The sequence below is a fragment of the Sminthopsis crassicaudata genome, chromosome 4 (assembly GCF_048593235.1).
Source record: "Sminthopsis crassicaudata isolate SCR6 chromosome 4, ASM4859323v1, whole genome shotgun sequence".
NCBI classification, from domain to species: Eukaryota; Metazoa; Chordata; class Mammalia; order Dasyuromorphia; family Dasyuridae; genus Sminthopsis; species Sminthopsis crassicaudata.
In genome coordinates, this window is record NC_133620.1 from 297836240 (window position 1) to 297860376 (window position 24137).

The 24137-nt window shown below is 39.5% G+C and overlaps 1 protein-coding gene across 9 annotated transcripts in view; it reads left to right on the plus strand.

Annotated features, from left to right (window-relative positions):
• LOC141566823 (uncharacterized) overlaps positions 1 to 24137 on the plus strand; it is an 82794-nt gene that overhangs the window by 575 nt on the left and 58082 nt on the right. Inside the window, exons 1-6 of one of the 9 annotated variants that reach the window (XM_074311928.1) lie at positions 5096 to 5262; positions 9079 to 9419; positions 11460 to 11572; positions 14178 to 14385; positions 15053 to 15217; positions 16572 to 16701. In XM_074311928.1, coding sequence (XP_074168029.1) covers positions 15143 to 15217; positions 16572 to 16701 — 205 coding nt within the window. In that variant the 5' untranslated portion in view covers positions 5096 to 5262; positions 9079 to 9419; positions 11460 to 11572; positions 14178 to 14385; positions 15053 to 15142. The other 8 variants (XM_074311922.1, XM_074311921.1, XM_074311923.1 and 5 more) reach the window with 8 other exon arrangements.

Genomic DNA, 24137 nt, shown 5'->3' on the forward strand with positions numbered 1-24137 from the left:
TTTTATAGCGCAACCTGATCAGACCTCTCTGTCAGGTCCCACAAATATTTCCCTTTTAGGAAATATCTGCCCAAAAACAGAATCCATTTGCATCTAGTGTCCCAGATCAAACGATTCCCAGAGCTCTTTCAGCTCCCCACAGTTTAAAACCACTATTCTTCCCGGGATTTTGGTTTTAATCTGCCCACGCTTATAAAAGGGAGAATTTCCAGTTTACCTCAGTAAAATTACCTCGAAAGATCGAGCCACCAAATGATGAGGAGTAAATGATGAGGAGTAAATTGTGGTCTAAACAAAGATGGGTCAGTTCCTTTTCTCTCTCTCCTTCCTTCCCCAAAGTAACCAATGGTGGGTTCGGCAGCAAAGGAATTTGCTACTTAATGCTGTATGGAAACATAGTCTTTATTGATTAGATTGGAAACACCGGAGAGCCGGTGGGCAAAATGGTTGCATGGTACAAGGCCATTTTTGCAAAGAGAAGATTTTTTTGAGTTCTCTCTTTTATACCAGAGCACAATCATTCAGCCTGAGAGTGATGAAAAGGATTTTCTTGTTATCTTTTGAGTAGAGACAGAAGTCTCTTCCCTTGCTGTGACATTTGGTCTGTTTGAGCAGATTAGAATGGGGGCTGTAAAACCCTGGCCATCTCAGATAGCCCAAACTAGTTTGACCACATCAAAGTCCAAGTCCCAAATGGAGTTGGAGATCAAACAAGGAATATCAAGGGGCTACCGCCCTCAACAGTTTTCTCCCTCTTTAACTTCTTTCTTATTTATTTTGTGGTTTGATTTATCTAGTTCGGAGAGTGCAAGGTTGACATCTCCCACTATTATAGTTTTGCTGTCTATTTTTTCTTGCAGTTCTCTTAACTTCTCCTTTAGGAATTTAGATGCTATACTGCTTGGTGCATATATGTTTAGTATTGATATTGTTTCATTATACAAATGCTAAATACAAAGGCTAAAATACTTCCTATTCTCAAGGAGTTTACAATCTAATAGGGTAGACACCTACAAACAATGTAGGCTAAATTAAAAAAAAAATCCACAGAAAGCAAGCACTAGCATTATGAGGGATTAAAAAAGGCTTCTTGTAGAAGGTAGAATTTTAGTTGAGACAGGTGCTGGAGAAGCTGGACCCAGGAATTAAAGCCATAATCACCTTTGAAACAACATTCGAGGCTAGATATTGTGCCCAGCTCAGAAGATACATATCTTTATATATCAGAGTTCCAAGATGAAGTCTATGAGGGGATTGGACTTGGAACTTGGTGGCACTGGGCTATATCTCAACTGGATTAAATTATGAACTATAAACCCTCTCTGTTCCTAAAACTAAGATGTGATAAGAGGAAGTCTTACATTTCTAGGTGTTAGAGGAAGGGACTTTTGTATGTTTGCTCTTGTTACATTTTTAAAGTAAATATTCCTTTGTAAATGCTAATCTGATCATTAAGTAGTTAAATAGAACGAGGATGCTAGGGACTCACTAAATTGGAAAAACACATTAACACCAGTTTAAATCAGTGGCAGAGATTAAATATCCTTATTTCCCTGTAAGGATATGAGAAAACTGATGAGGTATAACCAAATGATGACGTCTATACCTAAATAAAATTAGGATTAATTGAGGTCTAGTGGCAGGTTTGGGGTATAGGGAGTCAAATGGAGCTCCCCTGCAACCCCTTTGAATTCGGCACAAGGATACAAAGTTAAATGAGGTCTAGTAGCGGTGAAGAGTTCCTTATAAAAGAATTTACAGGCCCGAAAACCTAGATTGATGAAAAGAGGTTTATTGTAGGGTTTGGAAGTAAGGTTAAGTCTGGTTAGTAAAAGGTATTAGATAAAGGAAGAAATATACCAGAAGTGGCGGACAGAGAGTCTGTGATGCAAAGCATGTTGCTTGCATGTTTCAACTCTCTGCCAAGAGATGATTCCAGCTTGGCTCTTTTATTTGCTTGAAGGAGCCTAGATTGTGTTGAGGGCCGTAGCCCCTTGGTATTCTTTGTTTGATCTCCAACTTCCTTTGGGACTTGGACCTTTGATACAAGATGTGGTCAAACTAGTTTGGGCTATCTGAGGTGGCCAGGGTTTTACAGCCCCCATTCTAATCTGCTCAGATAGACCAAATGGCATCAGGAAATTCCTTTTTGGGAAGAGACTTCTGTCTCTACTCAAAAGATAACAAGAGAATCCTTATCTTAATTTACATCACTCTCAGGAACCTCCTTACATCACTGCATAAAAGAGAGAACGGGAATCTTCTCTTTGCAAATGGCCTTGTACTATGCAGCCATTTTACCCACTGGCTCTCCGGTGTTTCTATTCTAATCAATAAAGACTATGTTTCCATACAGCATTAAGTAGCAAATTCCTTTGCTGCCGAACCCGCCATTGGTTACTTTGGGGAAGGAAGGAGAGAGAGAAAAGGAACTGGTCCATCTCTGTTTAGACCTCAATTTACTACTCATCAATTGGAGTTCCAGGTTGATTCCTGGAGGGCCAGAACCCACCTGGTTGGGGTTGGGCTACCTGAGCAGATCATTAGAATGGGGGCTGAAAACCCAAGCCACCTCAGATCCGGTGGGGTACAGCCCAAATTAACTCAGATAGGGATCTCTCCCCTTGGAATACAAAAGGGTGGTTTTGACCAGATCTTGTAAATCAAAGGTCAGTTCTAAAGGAAGTTGGAGATAAGAAAAGGAATCTTAAAGGGAGTTAACCCTGCATCAAAACCATGGAGGAGGGTTAATATAACAAATCTAGCCTTCAAGTAATGGGAGCCAAAGTAAAATTTCTTCTGAGTTCTATGCTTATTGACAGGTAGAAATATAGCGGTATCATGTATGTCTCAAAAATAGTAAGGGCTACCTGCATATTTAGTTTGTATGCCATATTTTTTCTCACCACAACATGATGACAATATCCTCCTCCTCAGGTACTACTGCTCTTTTGCACAGTAATCTCTATAATTTGGTTATCTACCCAAATCACAAATGTGGTTGCACTGAATATTACAGTAGCTAAATTTAGTCTGCACTTTCTGTGAAGTCCCGCCTCTCCATCACTGAAATTGATGAGGGCTGAGGGTACCGTAGAAAAGATTAGGCAGGAATGGGTGAGATTCAGTGTTCTCCAAGGCGCTGGCTCGGGCTTCAGCTAAACCCAAAGGCTATGGTAAAAAGCTTTATTGACACCAAGAGGAATTCTTTTGGAGGGCATATCATTCTCAAGAGAGAAGTGATCTATGAAGAGTCATTTTCTGAAAACCCATTTTATGCATGAGTCTAAGGGGAGTCCCCAGTGGATGTGAAATCTTGCCAGGGGTCATGACTTCCTCCAAGAAAGCTTATCTTGCTCTGAGAGGATGCAAGACCATTTGGGTTTGTAGATCAAAGGAGACATTTTGTTGGAGATTTTACATAATTTTACAGGGCTGACTCAGATAAAGCAGAGTTTTACTCTCATCAAAATGACTTTCTAGATTTTATAGATATTCTTGCTATTATATCAGGCTGCATAGACATTGCACCAGCTCATTTATTTCTCTTTAAGGATTTTCCATCAATTCCTTTTTCAAATCAGAACCTGCTGAAACTGCAGGTAGAATCCATCACAGAAGTGGTCCACAATTCCTAAAGCACCTCCCTAAAAGGAAGTGTTTCTTTTCCTGAAAAGACTTCCAATTTGGGCAAATCCCTCTATAAGAATATAATTGCATTCATTGTGAGAGCACTTATGATACATTTTTATTTTCTTTTTCTTTTTTGTGATACATTTTTAAAAGCTTTTTATTTTCAAAATATATTCAGTTTTCAACATTCACTCTAGCAAAACTTTGTCCAAATTTTTTTCTCCCTCCTTTCCTCCCACCTTCTCTTTTATTCAAAAACTAATCCAATATATGTTAAACATGTGCAATTCTTATTTCCAGTTATGCTGCACAGGAAAAATCAGATCAAAAAGGAAAAAAAGTGAAAAGAAAAGAAAATGCAAGCAAACAACAACAAAAAAGTGAAAGTACTATGTTATGAACCACATTCAGTCCATACAATCCTCTTCTTTGGGTGCAGATGGCTCTCTCCATCACAAGTTCATTGAAACTGACCTGCATCACCTCATTGTTGAAAAGAGCAACGTCCATCAGAATTGATCATCATATAATCTCCTGTACACAGCTGATGTAATATGATTTTGTGGTCCCCTGATTTTAGGGGCTTCTATTGTAACAATGTCAGTAATCCTAAATCCTTTGGCTTTGGAGTCTGCCTCAGGAAACTCTGATGCCCAATCTGTCTGAATAAACCACTTCTCAGTCAGATAGCTTCTGGCCTCAGGATAGTCTCACAGATCAAATTCTGAGACAATAGTGAATAGACCACTCTTTGGTTCATTGCTGACTGTAAGATAATCTGTTGGTCAGTGATAACCAAATTCTGGAGACCACTCTTCTGGGCCATAGAATTAGTATGTCAATGATAGAAAGCTGGATAAAGGAGTCTCCTCTCTCTTAGGACTTTGCTAATTTCTTTTTGAATTATATAGTCTATAAGCAACAATGAAATGGTAATTATGTAATTAATCTGTATCCAAGGAAAAGAGTAAGACAGATAAGTCCCTGTCATTGTCAATAGCATCATCATTAGCACTTTACAAATGGAAGGAAAAGTATCTATGAGAAAAGAAAAAACATCTTGTGTTGGGACCACCACTTTTGTTGAATGCAAATGATTAGCTTGTAGAAGATAAGTCTATAAAAAGTCCAGTACTCTGCACACTTTAACCTTTGTCAGTCTCATATCCCATATAATGCCATAGTCTATTAAACTCCAGTGTTTGTTGTGAAGTTTTATTGCACTTAAGTAAATGGAATTAAAATTAATGATTATTAGGGGAATTCCTCTCTCTGAGATATGCCACATAACCTGTATGCCATGTCAGCTTGGGCCCCCCTGCCCAGGAGGTAAAAAGGGGCAAGGCCTCTGAGGTGGGAGGTTGTACTTTGAAGGAGTTATAGGAACTTCATAGGTTCCGTGAGGTGTCTAGGGGTGTGTCCTCTTGCCTCCCTTCCGTGGTTTCCACCTATGGCTATGCTGAGTGGGTTGGCACAGATAATATGGGAAGAGAGGAAGCACCGACAGCTCTGAGGAGCTCGCTCTCCAGCTTCCTGCTACCCTTGCTGAGGTGATGTCTGAATAAAGGCAGACTGTTTGTACCTCCCGATTGGCTCATCTCTGTGTAACCAGCGGGGCCCTGAGGGCAGGTAAGTAAGACTCTGGCGGCCTGCTCCACGAAGGGAGAAGTATGCTTGGACAGTCCAGCCCAAGTGGCAGCCCTAGCACGGGGCTGAGGATAGAGGCCAGAGACCCCGTGAGCAGCTGGTTCAACCATGCAGAACGAGACAAGATCCCGAGACTGATAGTTGGTCTGGGAAGGAAGATGGAACAGGCTTTTGTTAAGTTTATAGAATAGTAAAGTTAGCCGGATTGGAAATTGATTTTAAAACAGCCCAAGCATTTGTGGACACTATGCAACTTTGCTGCCTGGTGGTGCAGTTTAAAGGGCTAGATTTAAATAAGTGGGAGGTAGTCTGTAATCAGATGGCTTCCTATGATGAGGAAACACTGGCAGCCCCTAATTTACCAAGAAGCACTTTTAAGAGGTGCAAGCTGCAATCCTTTAAAGCAAATAATGAAGTTCAAATGGAGAGTGATAAAACAACTGAGGGTCGTAAACCGGCATTCCACCCAGACCTGCTGCTCCCATAAAGTGGAGCAGGTTAGCCTGGGAAAAATCAGGAAGCAAACATGAAGGAGCGGGAAGTGGATGTGACAACACAGGAAGAGGCCGTGGGGAAGGAGCAGGAAGTGGATCTGACGAAACAGGAGGAGGCAGGGATAAGATGAGGAAGGAGGAAGTGAACAGAGGGAGGAATGACTCTGAGAAAAAAGGCAGGGCCACAGGAGGAGGAGAGAGGAGAAAGGGAATAGAGGGAAGATTGCCTCCGCCTTCAAGGAGTGGCCTACTTCCCCATTCCCTGCCTTCCCTGAGGAGGAAGGTTTCCCTTCTGCTCCCTATGCACCCCCTTGTGGAGGTTTTAGAGACTCACAGACAGATTTGGGAGGTATGTTACAGAAGGCGCGAATGAAGGGGACAGGGACGGGAAGCAAAAATTTGACTTGTCCCGTGTTTGATGGCCCACAGGGAAGGATGGGGTCCCTTAAGAATTTAAGGAAAAGAAAGGGGCAGTTAATACCTACGGGATTGACTTTCCATATGTTAAGGAGGCTCTCATAGCCTCCAGCAAGATACTAACTCCGGCAAGCTAAAGTCTGCCTTAAATCTGGGGAGTCTCTATAATGGATGACTCTGTGCAGACTTGGCAAAAAACTTTGTAAGAGACATGCAGAGCCTCACCCCTCAAGATGATTTCCACAAAATAGTAGGAGCTGGAAGGTATGAAAGAAATGAGGATCAAATGCAATGATGCAGCAGTGTATGTGGCTGTGTCCCAGTGTGCCCAAAGAGCATTTAGCAAAATTCAAGCTTCTGGAAAGCAGAGTTCCTCAATGACAAAGATGAAACAGGGCCCAGATGAACCTTTCCCCGATTATTGGTGGCTTTTGAGAGATCCGTGGGGAAAGGGGAAGCCTCCAGCCTCCTTATACAGAAATTGGCACAGGGAGAATGCTAACTCTTAACTGCCAGAAGGCCATGCTTACTTTTGATGGGGAGGCTGGCCTAGAAGAGATGATAAAGAGATGTGAGAATATTGACTCTAGTGCATTCCTAATTGATACCTCGTAGCTGCTATATCTAAAGGAGTCATGGAAGGAATGAAGGCTAGGGAAATCAAGATATATTATAAATGTGGGAAGGCTGATCACTTCAGGGCCCAGTGCCCTCAAGCAGGCAGGGGAACTTGCCCAAAAGTGATAGGCTATACTTGCAATAAACCAGGATATTATGCAAAGGAATGCCACATAAATAAGTTGGGAAATGGGGTGAGGGGCTCCTCGAGGGCCCACAACAAGCTTAACAGATGGAGGAAAGGTGTTCTCCAGTGATGCAGGCAGGATTACAGCAAGAGTACCTCCAGGTTCTACCTGGTGGTTCAGGTTTCCCCTTCAAAGTGGAGGGAGTTTCCAAATCAACCCCAGACATACAACCTTAGTACCAGTAATTGGGCTAGGCCCAAAACTAAGACCAGCGCTTGTGATGGGCTTGACATTCTATACACCCTTATAGTCCACACCGTTACAGAACAGCCTCAGGTTGTGATGACTAATCCACATGACATGCCAGCATTTTTAGATAAGGGTGAGCTAATAACATAGGCACTCCCTCTCTTAGACTGGTCAGATTTTATATCAATTGGATGCAGCATATAAAGTATGATAAGCCTTGGGCCAATATATATATACAAAAAGAAAAGCACTTAAAGGGTTACTTGACACTGGAGCTGATAGGTCTATTATCTCACAGTTCTTCTGTCCCCCTTCTTGGCAGGTTTGAGCAGATAACATGGTCAAACAGGGTGGGAAGTTAAGAATCCCAGGGTGGGAGGAGCACAGCAGGCATGGATTGCAGCAAAAGACGAGTCCTGGCTGACAAACATGATATTCTGACCCTGGTGGTCTCAGGTCTCAGGTACAATCTATGGGGTAGAGATATATTGAAGGTTTGTGAGGCCTTGGCTTAAATACCACCTCCACAGGATTTTTAATTGGTGTCATTGGGTATTTGGGCACCACCTTTCATAATATGCCCATACCATTATTGTGGGAGTCTGACACCCCAGTTTGGATACCCCAATGACCCCTTCCAGTGGAAAAAGCCCAAGCCTTACATGAAATTGTATAACAGTTGAAGGCTGGACATATAGAACCAACATCTAGCCCATGGAATAGCTCTGTATTTATCATAAAGAAAAAATCTGGGAAATTTAAAATGCTAGTGGACCTTACAGCTGTTAATGCCACTATTGAACCTATGGGAGCCCTGCAGCCTGGCATGCCATCTCCTAATTTTGTGAAATCCACACAGAAAAATGAGCTTTTCACTATCTTCCAGGCCTGTAAGAGATACCTGGAGCCCATTAACATCATATTAGACAGGTTATATGCTGTCCGAGTGCTCAGAGGCTTTGAGGTTGCTAATCCTTTTGTTTAGTTGCAGCTGATTTTATAGACTAGGAAACATCCCATTTATGTCCTGCATGTATATACTCTCACCAGTGCAGTTCAGGAGGCATATTTGCTAGTAGTGAAGTGGTGGATCACGCTTTATAATGTTTCCTTCTCACAGTAAACACCCCCAGAACGTGCCCATGAATTTCTCCACTAACCTGCTAATTCTCTACATCACCTTTATAGCCTCACCTGGGAACAAGCCCAACAGATAGTGAAGCAGTGCATTCATGTGTTCTTCTCTCCTCCACCTAGCAAAGGAGTTAATCCCCAGGGTATATTCCCCAATGATTTATAGCAAATGGATGTGACACGTGGACTGTATGGCCATCCATGTTTGTATTGATACTTTTTCTAAATTCCTTTGGGCAATGGTGGCCTCCCATGAGAACACTCCTTCAGTCATTAAACATTTGCATAGTTGCTTCTCCTCTCACAGAGTTCTAGTACCATAAAGACCAACAGTGGTCCAGTTTATACTGCTAAGCAAATGACCACCTTCTTCACCACTTTTGCCATTAAACATGTTACAGGGATTCCCTATAATCCACAGGGTCAGGCCCTACTGGAACGGATCCATCGTACTTTGAAGGCCACCCTTATTAAACAGAAAGGGGGAGGAAATAGACAGAATCCCTGATGGCCCACACAGGTGGATGTTAATAAGGCCTTATATACTTACAATTTTTGTGCCTGGATAGGGATACCAGCCTCTTTCCAGGAATGATACATTTGGCACAATCTTATAGACAGGACAGAAAATTAGGCCCCGTGAAAACAGTGCTTCAAGAGCCAGAGAACATACAACATCCTTTGGAAGGATGAGGAAGGACATTGGCAAAGTCCATCCTTAGTACTTTGGAGATGGCCGGGATATTTGTGTCTTGCAGGTCCTGATGGGGAAAGCCGTTGGATTCCAAGAAGAACAAGGAAAGTGCCCCCATTAAAACAGGGGCTGAAGGAGACAACACAGGAAATGCCCGAAACAATGCCATGAACATCTTCGAGGAGTTCAAGATTCAAGACTTGTATAAGGAGACTGCACTGCTTGCCTCATAGGTGCCAAGACTTGGCAGATAAGTTTGCCCACACCTTGCAGGCCCAGGCTGATAGTGATCAGCAGATAGAGGCTCAAATCCACAAGTTCGTGTCTATGACACAAGACATTGGGAATAGACTGCTGTGGCTTGAATTGAAACAAGGAATACCATGTGATGGATGTTACTCCCAGGTTTGCGTGACATCCCTTGTTCACAATGATGCTTGTGACCTCCTACCAATATAAACTGACATGCCCTCATTTCTTTCCTCTTGGTGCAATGACACTCATATCATTGTTGCCATACAGGCCACGAACTTTATGAATGACCTAAGGGCGATACGAACACTAATAGACATGGCAAATAACATTTCAGATACTTGACACCAATATGAATCAGATGGCATAGTATACCAGCTTAGTGAATGGATCAAACACACTTTCTTTCCCATCCTCTCTATTGTATCCATGGGCTCTATATTGCCCTTTTTGTATTATTGCTTCTTCTGCTTTTGCGTACTTTGTTAGGATGCTTTATACATGTTCTTAGAAATTCTATAGAGGTGCTTAAGGAAGAGTTTCTCATTCATAAACATGAGAACATTAGGTCTTAATATAAAAAAGGGGGTAGATAGGGGAATTCCTCTCACTGAGATATGTCATGTAGCCTCTTTGCCACGTCAGCTTGGGCAGGGTGGGCCTAGGAGGTATGGCTTCTTAGGTGGGAGGTTGTACTTTGAAAGAGTCTTATTTAATTTATAGGTTCCTTGAGGTGGCGAGGGGTGTGTCCTCTTGCTAGATCTTCTAGGGTGCAACATTACTCTACATGCATCATTCCACATGCCTCCCTTCTTTGGTTTCCACTTATGGCAGTGCTGAGTGGGCTGGGCACAGGTAATCTGGGAAGAGAGGAACTCGCTCTCTTGCTTCCTGCTACCCCTGCTGAGATAGTGTCTGAATAAAGACAGATTGTTTGCATCTCCTAATTGGCTCATCTCTGTGTTACTAGTGGGGCACTGAGGACAGGTAAGTGTGACTCTGGCAGCCCTGCTCCATTTAGGGAGAAGTGTGCTTTGACAGTCCAGCACAAGTGATAAGCACATTAGCACTTTTAGTAGTAAGTGACTGTTGTTACTGTTTCCAACTCCATTCCTTCCAAGGACTCCCTGCCATGTCCAATAGTCTATTCCTACTCTGATTTTTAAATCATACAGAATTATAAGTTTTTCTTCTTTGAGTACATTGATAATGCGGATCTTCATAAAATTTTTCTTTGACCTCATTAGATTTCATCATTGTGGATAGTTGATGGTGGTGAGGTACTTTTTCTGAAAGTGACAATCTCATTGTCACGAGCCTGTCATTTACTTCTTTTGGGAGGCATGTTTTAAGCTTGTTGACTAAATTAGTTTTGATTGCAAATCTATACCAGATTCACAGTTCTCCCCATCATTGCAGCCATTCCAGGAAAGCATGTATCCAGTTCCTGTTTAAGTAAGGTGGCTTTCATTTGCCAGCTTTGTTTCACTCAGTTATATTTTAATCTAGTTGAGGAGCTTTGGAAAATTTTGGTATTTATATTTGTCGTCTCTGTCCCAGAGAATTACCAGGTCATTCCCTTCCCAGGTCAGACCATGTGCACAGTATTGCATTTAATAATGAGAGCTGCTATGGAGAGAGGACATTCATAATGGGATATTCATGGCAAAATAAAAAATTCAAAATGGCAACAAGAAGCATAATTTCATGGATTATTTGATTGTTTCATGTTTCAGAGACTGAGAGTACTATATTTTGTAGCTTTATGAGCCAATATTTATTGAAGATGAAAGGGCAGAGAAATTATATGAGGGACTAATAATACTTTCCAAATTTAACACATATAGATACTTTAGTGGAAGAGTAAGGATGATATAAAATATAAACCAGAATTAAATGATGAGAAAGGCCATGCTTGTAGACTTCATAGAAGTCTCATACCTATATGTCATGAATGTTTTCTTTTAGTCCTGCCTCCCCAGCAGGGCCACCACACTGACACAATGAGAAGCTCCAGGGACTTGCTTGAGATTACCTTCTTTCTGTCTCCTCCTCCTTATCACTTAGAGTGGAAAGGAAGTGAGCAGATGTCTAGAAAATTGCCTTCAGGTATTCTCTTCCTACACCCCCATTGCCTATTTCTGAGCAATTGGTCAAGGCATGACTTGTTCCTTTTCCATACCTTACCTCTAGACATAAGTTGCCCAGTTTTCACTCAGCATGAAAGAGCTGGAGACCAAATCCCAGCACCACTGGCCTTTACTCCTTGACACCATTCTACTTGTGGAGACTGAACATCCATTCAGGTAAAACATTTACCTAGTCTACTTACCAAGGTCTAATTACAATCCTTTGATATTGTAAAGGTATATAGAGAAACCAAGTCCCTCTACCATACACATTCTTATATTACGATGCATTGCTAGAAATAATCTCAAAACAGAATAATAAAAAAAAAAATAAACGTCATTTTAAAAAGTAAGCACCTCATTCCAATCAAGATAAGGGTAGAGAATGGACTTGTGATTTCATTGATAGAAAGAACTCCCAGATTTTCTCTATCATTACAGGTTTATGCTTTCTCTGTAGCTTTATTCTTAGAGAGTTCAAATGACTTCCTCATGGTCATGTGTGAAGCAGAACGTGGACCTAAGTTTTCCTGCCTATAAAGTCAATTTTCTATCCATTATACCACAGCACCATGAAGAGTATCACAGGGCAATATCTTGACTCTTGAGCCAATTAGATTGGAGTGAGGCAAATTGCATTAAGTTGACAGATTCACTCTTTTCCAGAATTTTTACCAGAAGCAAGACAAAAGTCAAGTTGATAACCCAGAATGCAGTGAATAACCTTACACTGTCCAAGGTTTAAATGCTCCTCAAAACTTGAGTCAGTCACCTTCAAAGTTACTGAAACAAATTGTTCTCATCCTCCCATTTCACTGGAGAAGTCTCCAAAGCTTGGATAGATACTCTCTTAACTCAGAAATAGATTTGGAATCTGTTGATTATCCTCAACTTAGTTTAGCTTATCTGCCAAGAGGGTTACTGGGGTGTAGCTGCTAGACATGCTACAACTTCTTGGAACCATAGGTGAGAGTTGGATGAATAAGGTGGAGCCACAGAAAAGAGTTGTGAGAATCAGGTGGGCACCAAAGTCTTAGCAAGCTCAATACCAGAGCTTTTTGCTACTTAACTGTTTGCTTTTTAATTCTCACATTTTGTTGATGCAAATTTTTTTCAATCCTATGAGAATTAAAAAGCAAACATTTAAGTGACAAAAAGTTTTTAAAGTAAATCTTGGTGATAAACTTCCTATATCCAAGAGGTATAAAGGATTGATGCAAATGTTATTAGAACAAGAATTATTTCCCAATAAATAAAAAGATCAATGACATACAAAAGCAGTTCTCAAAAGATAGAACATTAGATATCAATAGTTATATGAAAAAATGCCCTAATAATTAGACAAATGCATATTTTTAAAAACTTTGAGAGTTCTGTCTTAACACTCATTGCTTTAGCAAAGATAGTAAAGCAACAAAACATTTTTTACATGGCTTATGGAAGGAAAAGCACATTAATTCGTTCTTGTTGGAGCTATCAGTTGGTCCAAAACAGTCTGTGAAACAATTTGGAACGACAGTCCAAAATTCACCAAAGTGAATATTCTGCAAAGTGATCAAAGAGGGAAATTTAAAAAAACAAAAGAACAAAACAACCTTTTGTGGTAGCAAAGAACTGGAAATAGATTTTATATTAGTTAATAAACACTTATAACGTACCCTACAATTTACCAAGTACTGTACTAAGTGCTGGCTGTAGAAAGGCAAAATAGTCTCTATTCTTAAGAAACTCAGTCTCATGGATAGATTAAATGTACACAACTATGTATAAACAAGCTACATGCAGTTAGGGAATTCTGAACAAAGGCAAGCATATAAATATAATGGAACATTATTGAACACTAAGAAGCTATGAAAGAAAAAGATTCAGAGACACCTGGAAGGATTTTTATGAGCTGATGCAGAATGAAGTAAGAATTACTACACTAGCTAATCATTCTGATGATTGTTCATACTTCCCATCCTTTGGCAAAGAGAAAATGGATTAGAAACATAGAATGAGACATATTTTCATACATTGACAGCATATGAATCTGTTTGCTTGATTGTACTTGTTAAAAGGGTGGGATTTTATGTGGAGTAATGATAGTAATATTAAAGAAGATGAAGGAAAAGAGGTAATGAAAAATCTTAAAATATTCAAAAGAGCAAAATGCTCAGAAAGGGACACAGAAGCAGAAAGTGTTGTAATTAAAAAAAAATAATAAGTCACTTAATTCATCCATTTAACCTCTGCAGCAGTTTCTAACTGTAACATGGGATAATAGTACTTACTTTCCAGGGTTGTAGATTAAATGAATTTGTAAAGCACTCAGTACTGTTCTTGGCACATAATAAGCAATAAATAAACGTTTCCTACTGCTGCTACTAAATCTGGGTTTTGTATATGGAAGTGATCATGTTAATGTTGACCAAATTTTGACAATATTTTAAAAAATTGAGAAATGAATCAGATGTCAGTTAGACCTGCTTTGTTGAGAATCGTGTAATTTTTAAAAATGAATTGCTCATATAATGTAATGTATCAAGTATCTTGTTACTGGCATGAGAGTTATAGGTCTCCACAATTATGACACAAAAGTGTGAGAGCAAAGGTCAAAAAGGGGGAGGTCACATGAGATCCTGGGGAAATAGCTAGGTTGGATGAAATAACTTGTACTTTAATTAAGGCTCTGCTTCCACTATGTGACCCTAGGTTGGATGAAATAACTTGTACTTTAATTAAGGCTCTGCTTCCACTATGTGACCCTGGGATAATGACTTAAATTTTTTTTCCCTTTAAGTTCGCTACTGAAACCAACGATATGCAGAGGCCTCCCAAATTCCCAGAGAGGCACCGGAAGTGCAGCTTGGAGAAGGGTCCCCTTCAGCCGTTGGAACCCAGATATCGAAATCCCCCCGCCCCTCTCCCCCACTTCCTGCCTCTGTGCCTTTCTTGGTGCACGTGGCTTGTGTCCAGAGTTACGGATAGAGTCCGCTTGCTGGGACCAAGTAGGGAGGAAACTATAGTCACTGAGGGTGGGCATTGTGGTTGCAAGCCTCGGGGAAGGGAATTTAGGGCGGTGGTGTCTTGGCCCTGGAGTTCCTGGGAGCTCGAGGGAAAAGAGCCCCTGGCCTGGGGGAGGAAGCCGTGGGACTGCGAGGCACGTGACTTAAAGACCTCAGAGTGTAGCGGAGGAATCCCAGCTTCGCGGAGCAACTTTGACCCGCCTCTCGACGCTGCTCGGAATGAAAACTTAAATCTGTCTCCCTAAATGGAGGGCGGCTTTTCTGACGTGGGCGCCCCCTCAGATTCCTAATTCCCCCTCCGGCCTGTGCGGCTGCTGGCCTGCAGGTGTCCTTCTCTGCTCCCGCTGGAGATGCGGGCCACGGCTCTTTAAGTCGCGGCTCGGGGGCAGTCCTGGGAGCGGCTCTTAAGCCGCGGCTCCGGGGCTCTCGAGGCATAGCCCTTAAATCTCTGGGTGGCTATTCGAGGTACTGTTTTTAAACCCACCCGGGGCAGTTTAACCCTTCAGTGTAATTCCAGTTCTTACACCTCGGCCGCGGAGCCCGGGGCTTCATCTAATTAGATAACGACGAGGCAGCTGTGTGGGTTATAGTTAACGGGTGGGAGAACGCTCGTGTGTGTCGGTTTTGTTAATCCGCTTATCTCTCTCAGATCTAGCACACTGGAGAACTCCAAGATAAAGCAGTGGGGAGACTTCAGTTTGATTTTTCACAACACAAACTCCAAGCCAGAGTAGCCTTGATGGCAGCAAATTCCGGGGAGGTGGCCGCCCTAGTTCCCCAAACCCGGGACCCAGACAAAGAAGGAATCCATCAGGTGTGGTGCTGTGCTACCTAAGGTGGCACTGTTTCTTTAAGGCATTTTTTTGGGTAGGTTCCTCTTCTCTGTGGCCCTACTGCAGCCCCCTTTTGGGGAATAGCTTAGATGCATAGGGAAAATGTTCATGGATCATATTGACCTCCATCTGAAATCTGTAGCATCGTAGGTGAACTTGTTAGGATATATGCATGGGTTAATTTCCAAGTCCGATAAATTAACTTGTTAGGATATATGCATGGGTTAATTTCCAAGTCCGATAAATTAGTAGAGAGTGCCATGCTAGGATCTGAGGGGTGGACAGAACATCCTTAATAAATTATATTAATGAAATAAAACGTATTTCGTAGTCCTTTGACAAACCAATTAAAAGATAATTAAGCCCCCAGGATTTCAGACTAGAGAGAATATTGTGAATCGGTATATACTTCTTGAAGGAGATAGGTATAGAATAAAAAGTAAAATATGGATAAGCACAGTCACAGAAACGGCTGTAATTACGGTGCTTTTGTTGTACAATGAAGCGACAGGTCTGAAACGGAACAGGGTTCCATTGATAAGGGAGCCAGAATACAATGTAGAACCATGGCAATTGAAATGGAAGAAGGAACATATAGGAGAGAGCTTTATTGAATAAAGCCTAGAGAATGAAGGAAATAAAGAAGTGAGTTGAACTAAAGTTGATTTCAAGATATTGTACATCTTTCTTATATTTTATATATTGGTCAAGAATCATTAAGTATGACTGGGCATTTCAAAGGGTTTTTGTGTGTGTGTGTGTGTGTGTGTGTATCCTTATGATTAGGGTAATTATTTTTCCCTCTAATAATATCGTTCGAAACATTATTAGTCTTTAATGAGTTGCTTTGTTAGAGAGGGTCTGGAGATTTTTATATTATTTCATCTTCCCATTACCTTGCAAAACAGACCAAACTTCAAGTTCTTGATCCTGTCTTCAAAAAAGCAATTCAACAAGCAAATCAAACACTTTGGTAGGAACCAGGAAAAAGATAATTCAGACATAATCAGTGATCTACCAGAAAACACAACCATATGGTAAAATCTATTAGATTGTAGGATTTAGATCTGGAGAGTACCTCAGGTCACCTTGTTCTACTCCCATCGTTTTAGGGGTGAGGAAAACAGATCCAGAGGTAAAATGGCTTGCCTGCTCCACATGGGATCTGATCCCAGGGCTTCTGTTGAAAAATCTACTGTATCTCAAGGGCATAAGATTATTATGGAATTTCTGAGGGGATAGAATATTTTGAATCCTGTTGATGTTTCTTAATTTTAAGCTTCCACAGTAATTGCCTGCTAAACTTAATTCTTCTATGATGTTAATTGTCCACAGGCCTTGGACCTGACACCTGGACAAGAGATTTTGACTCAGACAGAATGTGAGTCCAAGAGATTCCAACTCCAGCCTGTGACAGATGAGGCTGAATGTGTGATCCTACAGCCCCACCTGCTTCGGCAGAATGGTGAGAAGTAGGAAACTATTATGTTGGCTTTTTCCCCCCTTCTCTCTATGTGTCTCTCTCTCTCTATATATATTCTCTCTATGTGTTTATATATATATAGGCAACCTTGTAAATTATAAATTTCAAAACATTTGCTGAGAGAATTTTTAGAATTTGTAAAGAGGGGGCAGGCTAGATGGTGCAGTGGATAGAGCACCAGCCCTAAAGTCCAGAGGACCTGAGTTCAAATTTGACCTCAGACACTTAACAATTCCTAGCTATGTGACCCTGGGCAATTCATTTAATCCCAATTGCCTGAAACTAAAGAAAAAAAAGAAAAAAGAAAAGAAAAGAAAAAAAGAGGATACAGTAAGTATACAGATAAATCAGTATGGGATATTTTGAGGAAGGATGTCAGTTATTGTTATTATCAAAAGTTACTTAAGCTTCTTAAGAGGCAAAGAGAAAGAAAGAGAGGATCCATATGCTGGATAGTCTGTGCAAAGCTGTAGAGGTAGGAGATATATCAGGAGCAGCAGATAGACCAGTGTGTCTGTAATGTAGCATGTGAATAGGATAATGATAGGAAATATATAGGGAAAGTTGGGTTGGAGACTGATCATGAAGAGCTTTGAATTCCAAATTGTTGATTTATCCTAAAGGCAGTAGAGAACCATTAAAGATTTTTGAGCTGGGAAATGATAGGGTCAGACTTGCACTTTAAGAAGATGCAGCTGTGTGGAGGTAGAAAGGGGAGAAGTTAGAAGCATAAAGACTAGTAAGGAGGCTATTTCAATAGGCCAGGCAAGAAGTGATGAAATCTTAGAATAGGATGGTAGCTTGATGAGTTGAAAGAGTTTCCATCTTCTTTCACAGTGATTCCACAGAGATGTGGGATTAGGATCAACAAGATCAACAAGACTTTACACTTGATTAACTATTGGAGATCAGGGTGAAAAAAAAGTCAAGGGTAACTTCTAGGTTTGAAACTTGGGTAACTGGAAAAATAGTGATATTTTCAGTAAAAATAGAAATTTGGAAGGGAGAGGTTAGATGGGGGAAGAAACATCCCTTTTTAGACATGTGTTTCAGATATCCACAAGGCATCTATATGAAGATGTCCAGAAGGTCATTAATAGTGACTGGAGCTCAGGAGATAGTTCATTCCATTTTGAAGAAGCAGTTATATAGAGAGCTGATAATTGGCCCCTTAGAAGTGATTGAGATTGCTGAGATGATGTGATGAGAGAGATAGTCTCAGCATAGAGCCTGGATGTATCTAGTTAACTGACATACTGAGGGCTCATCAAAGCAATTAGGAAGAGAACCAGAAAAGGAGCAGTCTAAAAGACCCTTGAAAGAGAGAGTATTTAGAAGTCATCAAAAAGAATTAGTACCATGTGATTGAAACTTTGTTTTCCACCTCACAGTGTTTAATAAGGACAAAAGAAGTAAAAGAAATAAGTACATTCTGTTACATGCCTGTTTTTTGCCAGGCATTCTGCCAAATGCTTTTATAAATTTTATCTCATTTAATTTTCACCTCTTCTGGGAAGTGTATGCTATTTTCTATGTTACAGTTAAGAAAACCAAGGCATCCAGATTACATGACTTGCTCAGAATCACAGCTAGTAAGTGTCTAAGGCTGGATTTGAACACAGGTCTCCCTAACTTCAGGCCTAGTGTTCACTGGACTATGTTACTTAGCTGTCTGAAGATAGAGGAAGAGCATTCAGACTTAGCAATTAAAAGAGGTTGCTTATAATTTTGGAGAAGAATATTAGTCTGGTGGTAAGAGTGGGAAATCAGATGAAAGGATTGAGAAATGAATATGAATATTAATGTAAAGGAAAACAGTAGTGAAAGACTGCATATCTCTGATCAAGGCAGAAACCAATCATGATTTCAGAAAGCGGTCAGTAAAATTTGTATATTGCCTCTTATCAGAGAGATAGTTTCATAAAGATGTGGAATAAAGCATATGTTTATTTTGCTTAACTATTGCTTATGAAGGACAGTTCTGTGTTGGAAGCTATCATTAAGAAATAATTTTATTAGGAAGTAATTTGAGAGAGGGAAATAATACTTTAAATAGAAACCACTATCTTTATTGGATTGGATTGTTTTCTCTTTGTAAACTCTATTTTGAATATAGTAGACATTTAATAATTGTTTTGCAATATATGAGTTATTTTTTAGTGTGATAGAAAATGAGGAAATGGAGGCCATGGTAGTAGTGTGTGTTTGTGTGTGTGTATATATAATATTGTTATGGGTGCAAAGAGTATGACTGCTTAACTGAATGTCTTTGATAAACCTTTGCTATCTTGTTTTTATTAGTTTCTTTTAATGAAGTAGGTCAGGGCTATTGATTGATTTTGAAGAAACAAATATTTAACAATAGAATGGAAAGGCAAGGCAAAGCAGAATGATCATATCCAGAAGGGTATCAAAGATGGAGATGAGAAAAAAGTAGTAGTAGAAAATGAGCTTTTTTTTTTTCTATAAGCAGCTGGTGACTTTTAATCTGTTAAAAATAAAAAAGGAGGTAATAATTTGCTAACCAAAGAAGAGAGAAATTGTATTATTTGACTTGGGGTTTCTACTCTCAAAGGACCTGTAATGATAGAGTGCTGTTAGTTGTCTCTCAAATACCAGAGAAGCAGGGAAAGTGAGTTGGGCTCTTGGACTGTTGTTGGGGCAGGCCTACACACCCATTGTATTGAATGCATCTCTGGTTTTCACTTTCACTAGGGATTCCTGAACAAAATTTGGTTACAGGGGTTGTTCAGACTCACCCTCCTTGAGTTTCCCTAGTGGGCCTACCTTGACTGACATTCTGAGAGGTTAAGGGATTTATTTTAATATTAACCTAAGCAAATATAATAAGGTTTTAAAAATTTTAAAAAAATATGTAATGTAGTTCCAAGGTATATATAGATTAAATGCCATTATAATAAATTCCACATGGGGAGAGAAGTGAAAAGGGAAAGTATTTTAGCATTGCTTTAAGGAGGTAGGAATTATAATGTTAATGAGGTACTAGCTCCTTTCTCCCCAGCCCCCATCCTGACTTCTCCAATTTGGGGATGAAGATAGCTGCTATCCTGGGTTCTAGAGTATCCCGTGGGTACACTTTTAAAAAGTGTAATATGAGAGTTCTCACTGATAAACATTCCATTAATAGTGGCCATTCAATACAAGTAATTCTTATTAATGACATTTAGTAAAAACAGCATAGTAAATATTGTAGCTATAAAACATTTCCTCACCAACTTGGGATACATTCTCCCACAGATACAGTGCCCATGGAAAGAATGGTAGTGAGGCACACATATAGCCAAGGCAGCTCTCAACTATGGAATGAAGGACCTCTAAGTCCTCACAAAGCTCAAAGGGTTAGCTCTCTTGTGCATTTATACACAGCTCTATTCTCTGCCCTTAGCGGTAATGCTTTTGAAGCTACTTCCAGCCTTGAGTGACTGTCCCTAACTCTAACTGTCTGGAGTATGTCTGATTCTTCAGCTGTTGAATGGAATTTCTCCTTCTGTTCCTTAATACCACAGCCAAGAGAAAAAGTGGAACTGACTGTGGGTATTGTGGCCAAGTACATACAGGTGATAACTGAGAGAGTAAAGGAAAAGAAGAAACAGCCATGCTGAAGCAGTGGGATCTAAATGATGAACCATCCTTGCCTGGGCTATTTGAAATCAAGAAGAGATTCTAAAAGTTTTTTTCTAACAAAGCTTTAGGCATTTGACCTTCTGTTTTTTACAGACATGGTTCACAAACATTTCAGTTTATCTAGGCTAATCTCTGGTCTTGTACTCTTTAAATTATTTGAATGTAGAAACTACATCTTGTTCCTCTTTAGCCCCATGCCCTTCAATCACACATAGTAGGCAATTAGTAAATTGCTGTTGATTGAATGCATTTCCCATCCAGGGTTTCCCTTCTTTTTTTCCTTGAGAACTGAGAAAATTATTTTCTTCATATAAGCAATGAATCAAAACAATTTTAAGACATACTGTTGTTATTTTACTTTTCACATCTTTTTATTCAATATTCTCTTAATCTCATCTAATTTAATTTGGTTGTCAGTAGTGTTTTTTAAGCTTATGTGGGAGTTTTCCTACTTTTTTGTTCTAAGAGTACTTTTATCAAAGATTATAGAATTTTAGAGCTGGAATGTGTCTTATCCCAAATCTTGCCTTTTGCAAAAAAAGAAACTTAGAAATGTTAAGTGGTTTACCCAAATCATACAGGTCTCACTTTACATCTTAAGAATTGAGTTTTAGGGTGGCTGAATGACTTGACTAAGGTTACTCAGCTTAATGAGTGAGCCAGGGGCTAGAACCCTGTTCTCCTGACTTTTAGTACACTATTATTTTTACTATTTTGCCCTGTAAGCTCTTAGAAAGCTTAGGATTCTCGATGTTCCATTCCATCATATATTACCCAAAATGAATTTTCTTCAAAGTGAATACTTGAAGCACCTGTGAGTCCATTAATTTTTTTTTTTTTTTTGGTTGAGGCAACTGGGGTTAAGTGACTTGCCCAGAGTCTCACAGCCAAGAAGTATGAAGTGTCTGAGACCAGACTTGAACTCAGATGCTCCTGACTTCAGGGGCTGGTGCTCTATCTACTACACCAACCAGGTGCTTCTGTGAATCTATTCTTATAGGAAACTCCTTCCACCAGCCAGTTTTTGACTTAAGATGGAAAGAGATAGACCAAACAGACAGATGGATAGATAGGTTGATTTAGATTCTAGGGAAGTTAAATGAGGTTAAGTTACTTTTCTAGGATTTGTTACAAGGCAGGCCTTAGATTCCAAGCATAGAACTTCATGTTGTCACATTCAAAATGAAATATGGTTAAAATATCATTATAACAAATCCAATAGAAGCTTCAAATTGCTTATAATGATTTTTTTTCCTGTGAATATATAGCTAGATATAACCGAGCACCAGAAAAGAGAGTGCTGATGGCCAGACTCTATTTAAGAGTCCCTTAATTTGTATGAATACAAGACTATTATTGCATACTTGTTGGTGAGATAGAGAGCCCTTTAAGTTGGGGAGGGGTTCTGACTGGCTTATTCTTTCTCTTTCTCTCTGTCTCTGTCTCTCTCTCTCTCTCTCTCTTTTTTTTATTAATAGTTTTTATTGACCAGATATATGCATGGGTAATTTTACAACATTGACAATTGCCAAACCTTTTGTTCTAATTTTTCCCCTCCTTCCGCCACTTACAGATGGCAGATTTACCAATACATATTAAATATGTTAGAGTATAAATTAAATACAATATATGCATACATGTCCAAACAATTGTTTTGCTGTACGAAAGGAAGTGGACTTTGAAATAGTGTACAATTAGCCTGTGAAGGAAATCCAAAATGCAGGTGGACAAAAACGGAGGGATTGAGAATTCTATGTAGTGGTTCATAGTCATCTCCCAGAGGTCTTTCGCTGGGTGTAGCTGGTTCAGTTCATTATTGCTCTGTTGGAACTGATTTGTTTCATCTTATTGTTGAAAATGGCCACATCCATCAGAATTGATCATCGTACAGTATTGTTGTTGAAGTATACAATGATCTCTTGGTCCTGCTCATTTCACTCAGCATCAGTTCATGTAAGTCTCTCCAGGCCTTTTTGAAATCATCCTGTTGTTCATTTCTTACAGAACAATAATATTCCATAATATTCATATACCACAATTTTTTCAGCCATTTTCTAATCGATGGACATCCACGTAGTTTCCAGTTTCTGGCCACTACAAAGAGGGCTGCCACAAACATTCTTGTACACACAGGTCCCCTTCCCTTCTTTAAGATCTCTTTGGGATATAAGCCTAGTAGCAACACTGCTGGGTCAAAGGGTATGCACAGTTTGATAACTTTTTGAGCATAGTTCCAAATTGCTCTCTAGAATGGCTGGATTCTTTCACAACTCCACCAACAATGTATCAGTGTCCTAGTTTTCCCACATCCCCTCCAACATTCATCATTATTTGTTCCTATCATCTTAGCCAATCTGACAGGTGTGTAGTGGTATCTCAGAGTTGTCTTAATTTGCATTTCTCTGATTAATAATGACTTGGAGCATCTTTTTATGTGGCTAGAAATAGTTTCAATTTCTTCATCTGAGAATTGTCTGTTCATATCCTTTGACCATTTATCAATTGGCTTGATTTCTTATAAATTAGGGTCAATTCTCTATATATTTTTGAAATGAGGCCTTTATCTGAATCTTTGACTGTATAAATGTTTTCCCAGTTTATTGTTTCCCTTTTAATCTTATCTGCATTAGTTTTGTTTGTACAAAAACTTTTCAGTTTGATGTAATCAGTTTTCTACTTTGTGATCAATAATGATCTCTAATTCTTCTTTGAACATAAATTCATTCCTCTTCCACAGGTCTGAGAGGTAAACTATCCTATGTTCCTCCAATTTATTTATAGTCTCATTCTTTATGTCTAGGTCATGAACCCATTTTGATCTGACCTTGGTGTACAGTGTTAAGTGTGGGTCAATGCCTAGTTTCTGCCATATTAATTTCCAATTTTCCCAGCAATTTTTGTCAAACATTGAGTTCTTATCCCAAAGGCTGTGGTCATTGGGTTTGTCAAACACGAGGTTATTAGAGTTATTGATTATTTTGTCCTTTGGACCTAACCTATTCCACTGATCAACTAGTCTATTTCTTAGCCAATACCAACTGGTTTTGGTAACCGCTGCTTTATAATATAATTTTAGCTCTGGTACAGCTAGGGCACCTTCATTTGATTTTTTTTTCCATTAATTCCTTTGAAATTCTTGAACTTTTATTTTTCCATATGAACTTTGTTGTTATTTTTTCTAGGTCATTAAAATAGTTTTTTGGGAGTCTGATTGGTATAGCACTAAATAAATAGATTAGTTTAGATAATATTGTCATCTTTGTTATATTTGCTCACCCTGTCCAAGAGCATTTAATATTTTTCCAATTGGTTAGGTCCGACTTAATTTGTGGGGACAGTATTTTGTAGTTTTGCTCATATAGTTTCTGATTTTCCCTTGGCAGATAGATTCCTAAATATTTTATACTTTCCGTAGTTACTTTAAATGGAATTTCTCTCTGTAACTCTAACTGTTGGATTTTGTTAGTGACATAAAAGAATGCTGATGATTTATGTGGGTTTATTTTGTATCCTGCAACTTTGCTAAAGGTGTGGATTATTTCTAACAGCTTTTTAGTAGAATCTTTGGGATTGTTATTAAAATTCATTAGTGTTTGTTTGCTTTGGAGCTTTGAATTTACTTTACTGTGATTATTGTTTCTCTTGGTTCTATTTTCTTCACTTTGTGAAGTCTTCCTATGTTTTGGATATTTATTATTTCTTATGGTATGCCACATATTCATATATCACAATTTGTTAAACCATTCCCCAGTTGATGGATTCTATTTAAAAAT